The sequence below is a fragment of the Terrapene carolina genome, unplaced genomic scaffold, assembly GCF_002925995.2.
Source record: "Terrapene carolina triunguis isolate 2854851 unplaced genomic scaffold, T_m_triunguis-2.0 Scaffold21, whole genome shotgun sequence".
NCBI lineage: Eukaryota > Metazoa > Chordata > Testudines > Emydidae > Terrapene > Terrapene triunguis.
In genome coordinates this window covers 19,895,836-19,908,290 of record NW_020664372.1, presented here as the reverse complement: position 1 = coordinate 19,908,290, position 12,455 = coordinate 19,895,836, and the positions used below count along the sequence as shown (strand labels likewise).

General features: G+C 46.2%; 1 protein-coding gene across 2 annotated transcripts; it reads left to right on the top strand.

Annotated features, from left to right (window-relative positions):
• The first annotated feature begins 11,195 nt into the window (after positions 1–11,195).
• SOX21 (SRY-box transcription factor 21) lies at positions 11,196–12,026 on the top strand. 2 transcript variants are annotated; one of them, XM_024195738.2, is made up of 2 exons: positions 11,196–11,561; positions 11,643–12,026. In XM_024195738.2, exons 1-2 carry the CDS (start codon positions 11,196–11,198, stop codon positions 12,024–12,026), a joined length of 750 nt encoding a protein of 249 aa, XP_024051506.1. The 2 variants fall into 2 exon arrangements, with proteins under 2 accessions (XP_024051506.1, XP_024051505.1); XM_024195737.2 differs by having other exon boundaries at positions 11,196–12,026.
• The last annotated feature ends 429 nt before the right edge of the window (positions 12,027–12,455 follow it).

Sequence of the window (12,455 nt, the reverse complement as noted above, 5' to 3'; positions counted from 1 at the left end):
GCTGATGTGATTAATAATCTAGTCCTTTCCTGAAAGTATCAACATGTTTTAGGTCTACTCCATTCAACTACTAAAGCTGGGGTTTTCAAAGGAGCCTAAAGGAGTAAGGGCACAAAATCCCATTGAAATTCAATGGGATTTGGGGGGCCTTATTCCCTTAGGCTGGGATTTTCAAAGGAGCCTAACTTACTTACCTGCTGGGCCAATAAGAATTCATCCAGAATGAATACTTTTTTCCATAACCCTCTCATGTTTTATAATGACATTTGATCGTCAAATATAAGAGCAAGACAACAGAAAAATCAAAGGAATTTCTCTTTCTGGGGTAATTTGATTTGATTTTTCCCACTGATTAGAAGGAAATGTCTCTACCAACATTGGTAACATGTTTGCATATTTCTAGCTCCCCTGAATGAATGTAGATGCTTTCAGAGGTCTTACTCTTCTATAGCATCCATGAAAAGGGTCAGATTTTTAAGTTGTGAACTTCATTTGTCAAAAAACTATCTTTATCTTTTACTTTCATTGCTAATAAGCTACTCCGATGGATATACTATGTAAGGAAATAAATAGGCTGTAATAGGCTTTAGATCTGCTTGGCGCAATGCAGCCAAAAAAGCTTAAATAAGATTAATGCACAAAGGGCCAAATTCATCCTTTGTGTAACTCTATTGACTTCATTTGACCATTTGTTTAACAATGACAATTCTTTTGTACCCTATCCAATACAATACAAATGTATTTTATAGACAATCTTTAATGCCAACTGTATTCCATCATGCTTGATAGAATTAACTATCACAATTACAGGGAAAATAAGTAAAAATAATAATAGGAGAGAAACTAACAGGTTTAAGTAATGCGGAAAATATGTTTTCAATGGAGATTTGAAATAAGATAGGACGTTGACAAAGTGAAGAAAAATAGAAGGGTTATTCCAGACAACAGGGCTACAGAGAAAAAGTTCTGACACTTAGATAGTAGTAAGATCGTGTTGAAGGTCAAGGAAGAGGTCAGTGTTAACCAAGAAGAGGGAGCCAGAGATGAGTATGAAAGCACTTTCTGCAGCAAGTCCATGGAGAGTTTTTAAAAAAAAGGACAGTGCTTTTGAACTGGATTTTGAAAATCCATGGGCATCATTTGAGTTTTCAGAGAATATGATTGATGTGGGCGCATGAGAAGGTAGCCAGTAGCATTTAGTACATGTTGGATCATGGAGACCTGGGTCCTCGCGTGGCCATAGAGAAAGGAATTTCCATTACCGAGTTAATAGAGCATAGATGAGAATTTTAGCAGCTGTGGTGTTGAGGCACTGTTCCTAAGGTGTGGTGGTCAAATTTGCAAATGTGAGAGGGCTCTGGACAGTGGCACAATAGACTGTATGAGTTCTGGAAGAAAAAAAGATCAAGTGTAGTATTCTTAAATATCTCTTACTTCCTCTATCAGGCTGCTGTAACCGGCCTTTGTAGGCAGAGGGACTCAAATGTCTTTAGTCTCTTATTAGTACAATTTTATAATCTTACTGTATGATCATGTCAAACCCTCCAGGGAAAAGTTTAACAAAAAAAATAAAATAGTAATAAAAAGAGAAACTGGAATTTAGATCCATGTACATACAAACATTACCTAACAATTATTGAAAAATTATAAATAAGCTTACAGGAGAACAAATATATTTCTAACCATCTTATAAAATGTTAACCGTGACAAGAGCCCACTAAATAACTAACACAGGGAAACTAGGCTAGATTCAGTCCAGGATCTAGGCCAGCAAAAAGACAGCATAATGTAGGCCCTTGGCAATAAAAAGTCTGCTATGAAGAGGTTGCAGTGGTGGAATGCAGGATCAGCCCCAAAAGTAGGTGATAAGACATGTGCAGGGCAGCCACGAACACAATCTGGTTCAATATTTCCCATCAGCAGCCTCCAACAGCCCAGTAAATGTAAAGTGGCCTTCCCCTGGCAGAATACTTGAGCCAGGGCAGGAGAAATACTACGATCTGCCGTCCCGAGGGGTGGATCTCCTCCTGAAACACACTGGCTGAGCTGCTGGCAATGGTATAGTTTACAGCATCAAGAAAACTGAACCTGGTCCATTAAGTGCTCTCAAGTCCTGGCTCTTTTAGGCTGAGCCAGACTCCTACATATTTACATAATTCTGATACCAAGCAAAGGAAGACCCTTCAGCATTTCCTTAGTGAGCTGGTATGACACTGACATCTCCCAATTGGCCAAACTCAGAAAATTGGCCAAATTTATAGATAAGGATAAAATCTTACTACAGCTATCCTGCTGGGTTCAGAGTAGCAATGAGATATCCTCTATAAATAGGGATAGGACATGTTTTTTCAGCCCTAATGTAGTTTTCTTCATTTGAAGGCTTGTTTCTTATTAAGCTCTTCATTCCTGACTTCTCTGTAACCACCTGGAAATAGTAATTCTTAAGAATCAAATGGTAAAGAGACCCAAGTATTCTCCTGGTATAGCAGACGGCAGAGATGACTGTAGGAACCTCTGCTAAGCTTCGCTTGAGAGGGCAAACCCCAAAGAGTTCTGGCCTTTGTTTGAGCCCTTCTGTATGCATTGAACAAAGTTCCAAAAGTGGCTACTATATTTCAATGTTTCCAAGAGACCGCCCCACTCAGTGAAGTCAAAAGCCTTCTCAACACTGAACTGCTCATAGCTCTTGGGACTTGCCTACCATCCTTGACAGACAAAGCAACTTTATCTGATTTATGGCTGTGTATCATCCCTGAACAAACTCAGACTGGTCAGCAAAATATATTTATGCCAATGTGATGTGCATCCTCCTTGCATTTCCAGTCCACAAATAGGTTCACTGCACTGTTCTAGATCCCAGAGTTATAAAGTCTAATGGCCAGAGTCAATAGGATCACACTTATCCACAGGACGGTAAGGCCTAATGGCCACAGTCAATTGGGTTGCCCTTATCGTCAGGGTGTTAAGGTCTAGTGGCCAGAGTCAATTGATTGGCCTTATCCGCAGGGTGGTAAGGCCTACTGATCAAAGACAAGGATAACAGGCTGCCACCTAGGTGTGGCCAGGGTAGGGGGACCCAGGTCCTCCCAGCTCCTACGAGTCCCAGCCCAGGACTCTGTCAGTGGCGAGGATCTCCACCACTGAGTCAGCAGTAATCTGATCACAACACGCTGACTGTTCTCGGCCCTGCATGTGGGGTCGCCTCTGGGCTACTTCCTACCGTGTCCCTTGTAGTCATGGTCCAGGCATCTCTGGGGTCTCCAGACTCGTGGGCACAGATGGATCCCAGTGAATCTTGGTTTCTCCTGGATGTCCGCTGGTGTCTGGATCTCCATCTGAGTCTCAGCATTCCTGGCTTCCACTGTTGGAGCCTCTGGCACTTCCTGGGCTGGAGCCTGCAGCAGACATCCTTCCTCTTCAGCTGTCAGCCCAGACTGATCTGGACTTCTCACTTTTAAACTACTGCTACTGAGCATGCCCAGTAGGGCTTGGTGTGGGTGGCTTCCTAAATCCACAATGCAGAGACAACCCTTTCCAGTCTAGTGCGCAGTGGATGCAGCCCATCACAGCCAGGCAAAAACCTCCCTGCTCTTCTGGTCAATACTGTGAAGTGGAAAGAAGGTGGTCCTTGCCTGGTTTAAGCAACACCATGAAAGACTGCTCTCTAAATCCCTAAAAAAACTTTCCAGTATCTTCCCTTTGGCAAAAGCCTCACAATACATCCCAAGAAGAGAGGGTCTCATTTAATTTATTATTTGTTAATATACTCATTTGGGGGAACCCTTCAGATCTCAAAGCCTTTTTCCCACTTAGCATGAATGTCATGTTCCTGATCTCAGTTGCTAAGATAACTGAGCCCAAAACTAATCATTATGCCCTTGGTATGAAAGGTAATTTAACTTCAGTTAGGACAAGAAAGTTGTGATGGGTTCAGTAGACAGAGACTGCTCAGATGAGTAGAAGTCTCTATAATATTATGTGAATATATTAGCCCAAATTCTGACTTTAGTGGGAGTTTTGCTTGATTAATACAGAGAATTTGACTCATTGTTCATGGGCAGAACTTTACTCATAGGAACAGTTCCATTGAAATCAAAAGGCTATTCATGTGAAAAAAGTTATGCATATACATAAATGTTTGTAAGACCTTAATGTAGGGGAATCATTGTGACCCTATTCTGAAAAATGATTCTTTAAAAATGATATTGTGGGGTCAGTGTTAATTGTCTCCCTGTGGTTTCCAGATCAACTATACAGTATTCAGTTTACAAGTAAAAAGCTGTTTGTTTTTTTCAAATTGCCACTGATGCAAATTCATCTTGGAATCTAAGAACAAAGTGACTTCTTTCTGGCTTATGAACCACTAGCAGCAAAGATACTGCAGCCAGAACTTAGTTACCAATCATGCTGATTACATATGAGCCAGAATGGAATCCAACTCGCCCAAAGCTATAATTTCTGCAAGGCCAACAGGATTAAAAAATAGCAGAAATTTATTTTAGTCATTGAAGTAAATTAATATGACTCTGATTTCAAATGGGGTGCAGATCAATTGAGTAAGAAGATGCCAATTTTACAGCCTCACTTTTCAAAGTAGGACTACATTTTAAACTCTTTGTTTATGGTCCACATTAGTGGTGATCCCATTCCGAGTTTGACCCTGCAGCTGCCCTGTCCATGGAGTTTCCTTTGATTTCAGCAGGAGTTCTGTGTATAGAGTAGTATTAGGACCAGTCCCACATAAATTATTAGAACATATTCTAGCCTTACCAAAAGCATTAGATTTATTTTTTTAATTATGATTTTTTTAATTTTAGAAGCACTGAAAGCTTCCAAACCTAGTAAAGTCTTTAACTTAAAATAGCAAACCCAATAAACCAATATATTTATTATAAAAAGTTTATTCTCCAGCTGAGTTTTTGTATGCCAAATTCCAACCAGAATCACACTTTTACAGCCAGATTATAAAATATAATCCTAGAAAATAGTGCTTCATGGTGGAATCATTACTAGACACTTAACTAAAGTTGTGCTACCAGTGCTCTAATAAAAAAAAGGTGAATATTATTGAAAAATAATACTACTGAACATTTTGAAGCACTCTTTGCAAGCATATAACTGAATCTAGCATATATGCTATATATGTAAAATTTGTTTTCTCTCTACTAGTGTGCTTGTACTGGTGAGGTGGTAGATAATAAACAATACTCACAAATCTGAGGAACTATACCACATAGAAAAGTGTGTTTAAGATACTACAGTGTCTGCCAACTTTTGACAACTGAAAGTAAATGTGGAATTGGTGGCTGATACCTGCACAAAGAAAACTGTCAGCTTCCCAGTTTGTATATGGAAAAGCTTTAGTGCACAAACAAAGCAGTAAAATCACAATGTGGCTCTATAAATATAGTGCAGTGATAAGTCTATTGAGCTTATGAGTCAGCTTTTCACTTCCTTGGAATGATTAGGTGCAGATTGCTATCTGGCTAGCCATTATTAGTCTAATACTTTTTATCTCTCTGACTTGCCACCTTATTATTAAATTCAAATAACACAAATTAGGAAGAATTATGGTGTTTACCTGCTCTATCGCTGCTCTAAGATGTGCTTGAAAATAAAAACAGCCTCTTGAAACTATACCTAACTTTAGGGAGAGCAAAGATGAAATATAATTTATCAAATCACAAGAGTGGAATGTTACTGATCACTTAAACAGGCTAATAGAAGTGAGGGGATTGTAGTTGTTTAATTTAAACATATTCAACTTTCCAAAATTAATATCTGGGAACTGAAAAGATACTGTACATTCTAAAATTTAAACTGCTAGAATAAAATATTAAAGTTTCAGATAAAGTGTATTATTATTTTATCTTTGCATGGTAATGCAGCAGCTATTCAGTTCGCTATATTGGAAGCAAAAGTATGCATCTGAATTTCCCTTATATTATAATTGACTAGTCCAATGCAAGTAAATTACATTACACAGGATCGTTTTCTTGTTATTCTCAGAAATTATATTGATACTACTGCATCATCTGAGCAATTAACATATACATAACTACCTAAGGTAATGTTACAGATTTAACATAAATCCAGGTAAGTAAATAAGTAAATTCACAAAAAGAACAGGAGTACTTGTGGCACCTTAGAGACTAACAAATTTCAGTTAAATCTTCCATTCTTGATTAGGAATGTCAAGGTTCTAAAATAGTGTTTGATGTTAGGTACCATGAGCCCTGTCCTGCTCCAACAGGATCAGTCCCATTGTGCTCTTATATTTAGGCACCATAGGGTGTGTGAAGGATGGAGTGAAAGCCTAAACTCTACATTCACTCCTAATCGGAGTCTGCAGGTCCAAATTTACTCCCAGTGAAGTCAACATCACCTCGTTCACACCTCTTGACAGCAAATTACCATAGAAATACAGACCTTTAACTACGGACCGTATGTGTATTCTACAACAGCCAGTGGTTACCACAAGCGTTACGTGGAAAGAAAAGCACTTTTGAAACTAGATCTTTGTATATAGTGTTTCATTTAAAACTAGAAAAATGTACTCAACCCAAATCATAGCAATATATCAGTCTGAGAAAGAATGTCAAATAATTTATGACCAATAAAATCTTTTATTTTTATTAGTTTTTCACTTTTTGTAATCCTACCAAATAATCAGAAACATACATTTGTGAAGTCAGGCATTTGCAAATGGTGACTTTTTTTCAAGAGAGGAGTCAGTGAGATGGGGCATACTTGTGCTGTCAATTACCTAGACGCTTATTTTTCTTATTCTTTCACAGAGGCATGAGTATATCAAGATGCACGTGTTCATTGTTCTGATCTCTCTGAGGGATTTTAGAGGCAATGATGAACATTAACCTTAGAAAATCTCCTGAAGTCCTCTCCCACCCCCCAACCTGTGTTTATCAGCCATCCCTGTCAGCTGCGAGAGCCTTTCTTTACGTGCAGTGTCTGTGAAAAGCTAAAATGTTTGTACATTCATCATTTCTCCACAGAATCACTGTTGTCCCTTGTGAACCACAAGCTCCAAATAGGATCACAACAGTCCACAAACTAACGCATGGACGGACTAAAAACTGTTGCCACTCTGTCCACGTCAATCAAATTGGCAAGTCTACACCTAGCCCGTAAGAAGAGACTCGTGCTTTTGATTTTTGAATCATTCTTCTTTGTACTTCTGTCCACTGTTGTTTTTCTGCCACACATTGTCAGATACAGCTCGGCTCTCGGCGAATTGTTCGACAGTAGAATACCATGGACCACTGCATTTCACTATATAGAGTACTCGGATCTAAGGGCGTGGAGGGAAGTCCCATTCCCCTTGTTATAATCACCGATTGGAGTAATATCTAAAACAGGAGAGCAGAGAGGAAAATGAAACATCCTTGTTAATCATTCAGAAGGCGGATCCCATACTCCTTATACGAATTTTCTAATGGAGTTAATGAGATTTTTGGCAGGATAAGGAGTAAGGGATTGGGCGCCTATCCCACACTCTTCTAAGGGTGTGGAATTTGATTGGCAGTAGCAGCCAAAGGGTGGCTCTTCTCTCTGTTTTAACTCTTTGTCACAGCTTTTATGGGTTCTCACGGTGGTCGGGGCCATATAAATAATGTTCTCCCTTCCTCCCCTTGCACTGAAATACAGGAAGGAAATGATTGTGCCGGCTTCTGATCTAGGCAAAAAGAGCTATGGGATTAAATATTTTTCCGCAATAAAGGATGCCATCGAATGCTTGGAATATGAAATTGCTCCTTGGTTAATACAAATGAGATGATTTGAAATATTGACTTTTCATTTCAGAGCGGGAAATTATTGGCGGTGGATTGAAAAAGTGACCTGGAGAGTAGTAATACCTACGCTGGCTACAGCCACTCTTGGTCACTTTTTCAACCTTCAAGAAATAGGATTTCCATTCTAAGCCTAAACGGCAGTCAATGCGAGTAGATAGCTTAATCTCCCTGCTTTTGACAACCGATTGTAACTTTTTCACAGCTAAATGGATTGCGGGGGGTCAAAAGTTGGCAAGGTGGATTTGAAGATTGAGAGGAATATGTATAAATGAGTGGTAAAGGGATAATACATTAAATATGAAGACAGGGTAGGTACATTTTATGTGTAAATTATTCAGGGCATTTTAACTGGTAAGATCTTCAACTAGTGTAGACAGACAGGTCCAGCGTAGTCAATGGAGCTGTACTGATTTTCACCAGCTCGGGCTGGCTATCAGTTTGGACATATGTATATGCAACACACCAGACATACAGAGAGAGGGGAGAGAAAATATCTCCTATCTTTACTTCAGCGGTAGAGCTTCTGAAAATGTCTTAGTAGCATAAAAACGGTAGGATTATAGTTTTTCATAATGGATGATGATCCATTATGATCATGGATGATCATAGCCCGCTCTGTCTATAGAGCCGCCTGATTAACCATAGCTGACGTTTGTGCTCCTCCGCCCATTGGCCGACTTTTGAAAGAAGGTGCTTACAAAGAGAGCCCCTCAAACACATAGTTTCACCAACACAGGCGCATAGTTGATGTGAAACGAACTTTTCACAGAGCTACTTTTACTGTGGCAATAAAAGAAATCCCCCCCCATACATTTCCCCAAACGCCTTCCCCCAGTGATTACTGAAACAGAGCATGGGAATGACCAGGGGTGTTCTCTCGCGCGCTGAGTGAAGGGATTGTGGCTGCCATCCCAAGATCCAGCCTTGACTTTAGCGCTTACAGCCGAGATCTGTCGGTATACACCTCGGCCTGATGTTAACGTGTGAAAGAGTTAATGGTGTATTGGAGTTCGTACTTCCACATACCACAAAGGTAAGTCAAAACCAATCCGCCGAAGTACAAACAAGGCGAGCGAGTTCACCCTGACTGACAGGCCAACTTGTTAGCAACACATTCAGACAGAACGGGTTGGGGTGAGTGCGAAGTAGCATATCAAGAAGTAAAGAAAATATGCAAATCGAAGAGCTCACGTCGCTGCCAAAAGCATGGGTTGTGGGTTTTTTCAACGGGGAGAGAATTCTTTGTTTCATTGGGCAAAAGTAAACAAAACCTTGGCAACGAACAATATTTAAATACGTAATCTTGGGATCAGTGCGATTGAGACCCGTTTTCTTTGTATAGCCGTAATGTTGACGCCGCTCTAGGTACTCAGTGCAATCGGTAAGCTTAATGATCTCCAGCCTAGTATATAAAGAGAAAACTAGCAGTATGCTTTTAACAAGGTTTTGAAAACAACAACCAGCACAAACGTATAAGGGGGCTGCTGACAGCGAGCGGTGCCTGTTGTCGACTTAAAATGGGCTGTTTAAAACAACTGGCCACCTGACAGCAAGTTGCTCCGGTGATCCTAAATTGGAGTCAACCTCCTTCCTGGGACATTTCCTCTGTGGCAAAGGGAGTCTGGGGAAGGCAGTATCTCCAGGATCAACAGCCAAGGAGAAAGGGGGACTGTCCGGCTGTGTAACTCAATAAGTGGGGGAGGGAGGAGGGGGGGATCATGAACAAGTTATCGAAATAAACTCTCTCCGCCTAGTGAGAAGCAGCCGATTTGCGGGTGCCGGACGTGGCGGCTCTTCGGAGTTGGGTAATACTCCGAGGTTGTGTTTCGACACCAACTTAGCTGGCGAGCGCTGCGCAGACTCCGCTTCTGCCCGGCAGGGCAGGCTCTGGTGTCTCCACCCCCCTAACCTGCAGCGAAGTGAAAGGGAGGGGAATGCTGTTTAATCAATGGCTGGGGGTGGGAGCCGGCGCTCCCGCTGTCCCTCCCTCTCACTAGCCCCGCCGGGCCCCACGTTCCCCTGCACACAGACACACACACACACACTGTACATGCAACACATAGCCAACCCACATGCACACGCAGGGAGAGCTTTACCTGCCTGTCTCTGGCTCCCGCTGCAGAGGGGCAAAAAGCGGGAGCGACTGAGACTGCTGCAAGCTACACAAGGGACTTTATAACCGGCTCCACTTCTGCCTAGCTGAGATCGCCGAGCATTTTAATTAGAAACCCCCTCGCCCTCTCTTCCCTCCCCTGCCCGCCCCCAAGTCACTCTCTGGCTAGGCAAGCCCAGAGAGCCCCGAACAGAGGAGGAGCCAGGCAGGGGGCGAGCGAGCCGGAGTGGAGCTGCCCGGGAGCCCGCATGAAACTTGGCGAAGTTAGTTGGAAGCTCTGGGAGCCGCCGCCGAGCTCCAAGTTGGAACCTGATCCCGGGACTCGGCGCTGAGCGGGGCCGATGGTTCCTGCCCTGCACGGCTCGCGTGGGCGCTAGGGGCCGCAGCAGGAGGCGTTGCGGAGCCCGGACCAGAGTGGGGGACAATCCTCCGCCTCCCCCAGCAGGCGAAGGAGAAGAAGCGAGTATGTCCGAGGAAAAAGCGGCTCGCAACGGCTCGCCGGGGGCAGATATCTGGCTGTGAGCAGAAGGGACCCGGCTAATCGCTAGCCTCGCGCTAAAGCGGCCCGGGGAGGAAAGCGGACAGCTCCCGCTGCCCCCGCCACACGCCCTGCGTCCGGAGAGCGCCGGCCCGCGGTTTGTTTGCAGGCTCGCCATGGGTAGGACTCTGTGATTATTGCTTGGATCGCGGCTCGCCTTGCACGGAAGGAAGCCGCCGTGTCTCCCCTGCTCCCCCCGGCCGCTGTCAAATGACAAGTCCCCGAGAAGAGTTGAGCTAGTGGAAGGGGAAGGGGGGATGTTTGCACTTTTCCGTTGTTCCCTTTGAACTCTGGGGGCACCAGCATCCAACCCGAGCGGCGTTTGGAGAGAGTTTCAAAATCCTGCTTGAGAAAAGAAAGAAACTTCCCGGCGGAAAGAAGAGACCCGAGCCCGGGACAGTCTCCTGGCTGGGGGCCAGCTCTGGACGGAGAGGAAAGCGGTGCACAGGGGACCTGCCGTTTGGGACATCGGCTTTCAGGGTGCGGAGAGGAGCCCGAGGTTGGGGCCATCTGGAGCCCAGCAGCCCCCAGGTGCGGGACTTTTCCTCCCGGGAGGCCCAGAGGGAGGAGCGGCCCGAAGTTGGTGCTGCAGTTCCCGGACTCGTTCTGCTGCGGAGCAAAGATTGATTTTCTGCGGGCTGCGAGCGGCGGGGGAGAGGTGACCGGGGCAGGCGGCCGCCAGCGCGGGGTGGGCTGCAGCCTGCAGCAGCTGCAGGGCTTGCCGGGGGCCAGCATGTCCAAGCCGGTGGATCATGTCAAGAGGCCCATGAACGCCTTCATGGTGTGGTCCCGGGCGCAGCGCCGGAAGATGGCCCAGGAGAACCCCAAGATGCACAACTCGGAGATCAGCAAGCGCCTGGGGGCCGAGTGGAAGCTGCTCACCGAGGCGGAGAAGCGGCCCTTCATCGACGAGGCCAAGCGGCTGCGGGCCATGCACATGAAGGAGCATCCCGACTACAAGTACCGGCCCCGCCGGAAGCCCAAGACCCTGCTCAAGAAGGACAAGTTCGCCTTCCCGGTGCCCTACGGCCTGGCGGATCCCGACCACCCGCACGGGCTGAAGGCGGCCGGGCTGCACGGCGGGGCAGGCGGGGGCCTGGTACACGACTCCCTGCTGGCCAACCCGGAGAAAGCGGCCGCCGCCGCCGCAGCAGCAGCCGCCCGGGTCTTCTTCCCCCAGTCGGCGGCCGCCGCCGCCGCAGCAGCTGCCGCCGCGGCCGCCAGCAGCCCCTACTCGCTGCTGGACCTGGGCTCCAAAATGGCAGAGCTCTCGTCGTCCTCCTCCGCCTCGGCGCTGCCCTACGCCTCCTCCCTGGCCTACCCAGGAGCCGCGGGAGCCGGCGCCTTCCACGGGGCCGCCGCCGCCGCCGCAGCTGCCGCTGCCGCCGCCGGGGGGCACACTCACTCGCACCCGTCCCCGGGCAACCCGGGCTACATGATCCCCTGCAACTGCAGCGCCTGGCCCAGCCCGGGCCTCCAGCCGCCCCTCGCCTACATCCTGCTGCCCGGCATGGGCAAGCCCCAGCTGGACCCGTACCCGGCAGCCTACGCGGCGGCGCTATGACATCCCCGCCGTACGGACGGAGCCGAGCGGCGGACTCCCAGCCTCGGCTCCTGGGAGAGCCGCCTGGGGACAGGTGCAGAGGAATGGGCGCCAGCAGCTGCGGACTCGCCGACGGGGAAGGTGCAAGGGCGGGACGGGGGCGAGTGTCCGTGTAAACGGGAGCGTTTCTGCCCTGCGCTCCTGCTGCAAACTTCTCGCTGCTCCAGCAGCAGGTGGTGCCTGGCTGGCCCTCCTCGGACCTGTTGCGTGTTGCCCACAGACACCGTTGAGAAGAAACTCCCTAGCTAGAGGTGGCTCCCCCATCTGCCCCCCCCCCCCTTTTTTTTAGAATTGGTGTGTGTTGCATGCAGCCTTTGCAGATACCTGAGCTGAAAGGGCTTGTTCTCTCACTGGTTTCTCCCTAAGTGCATCTTCCTTTGCCTGGCCTGT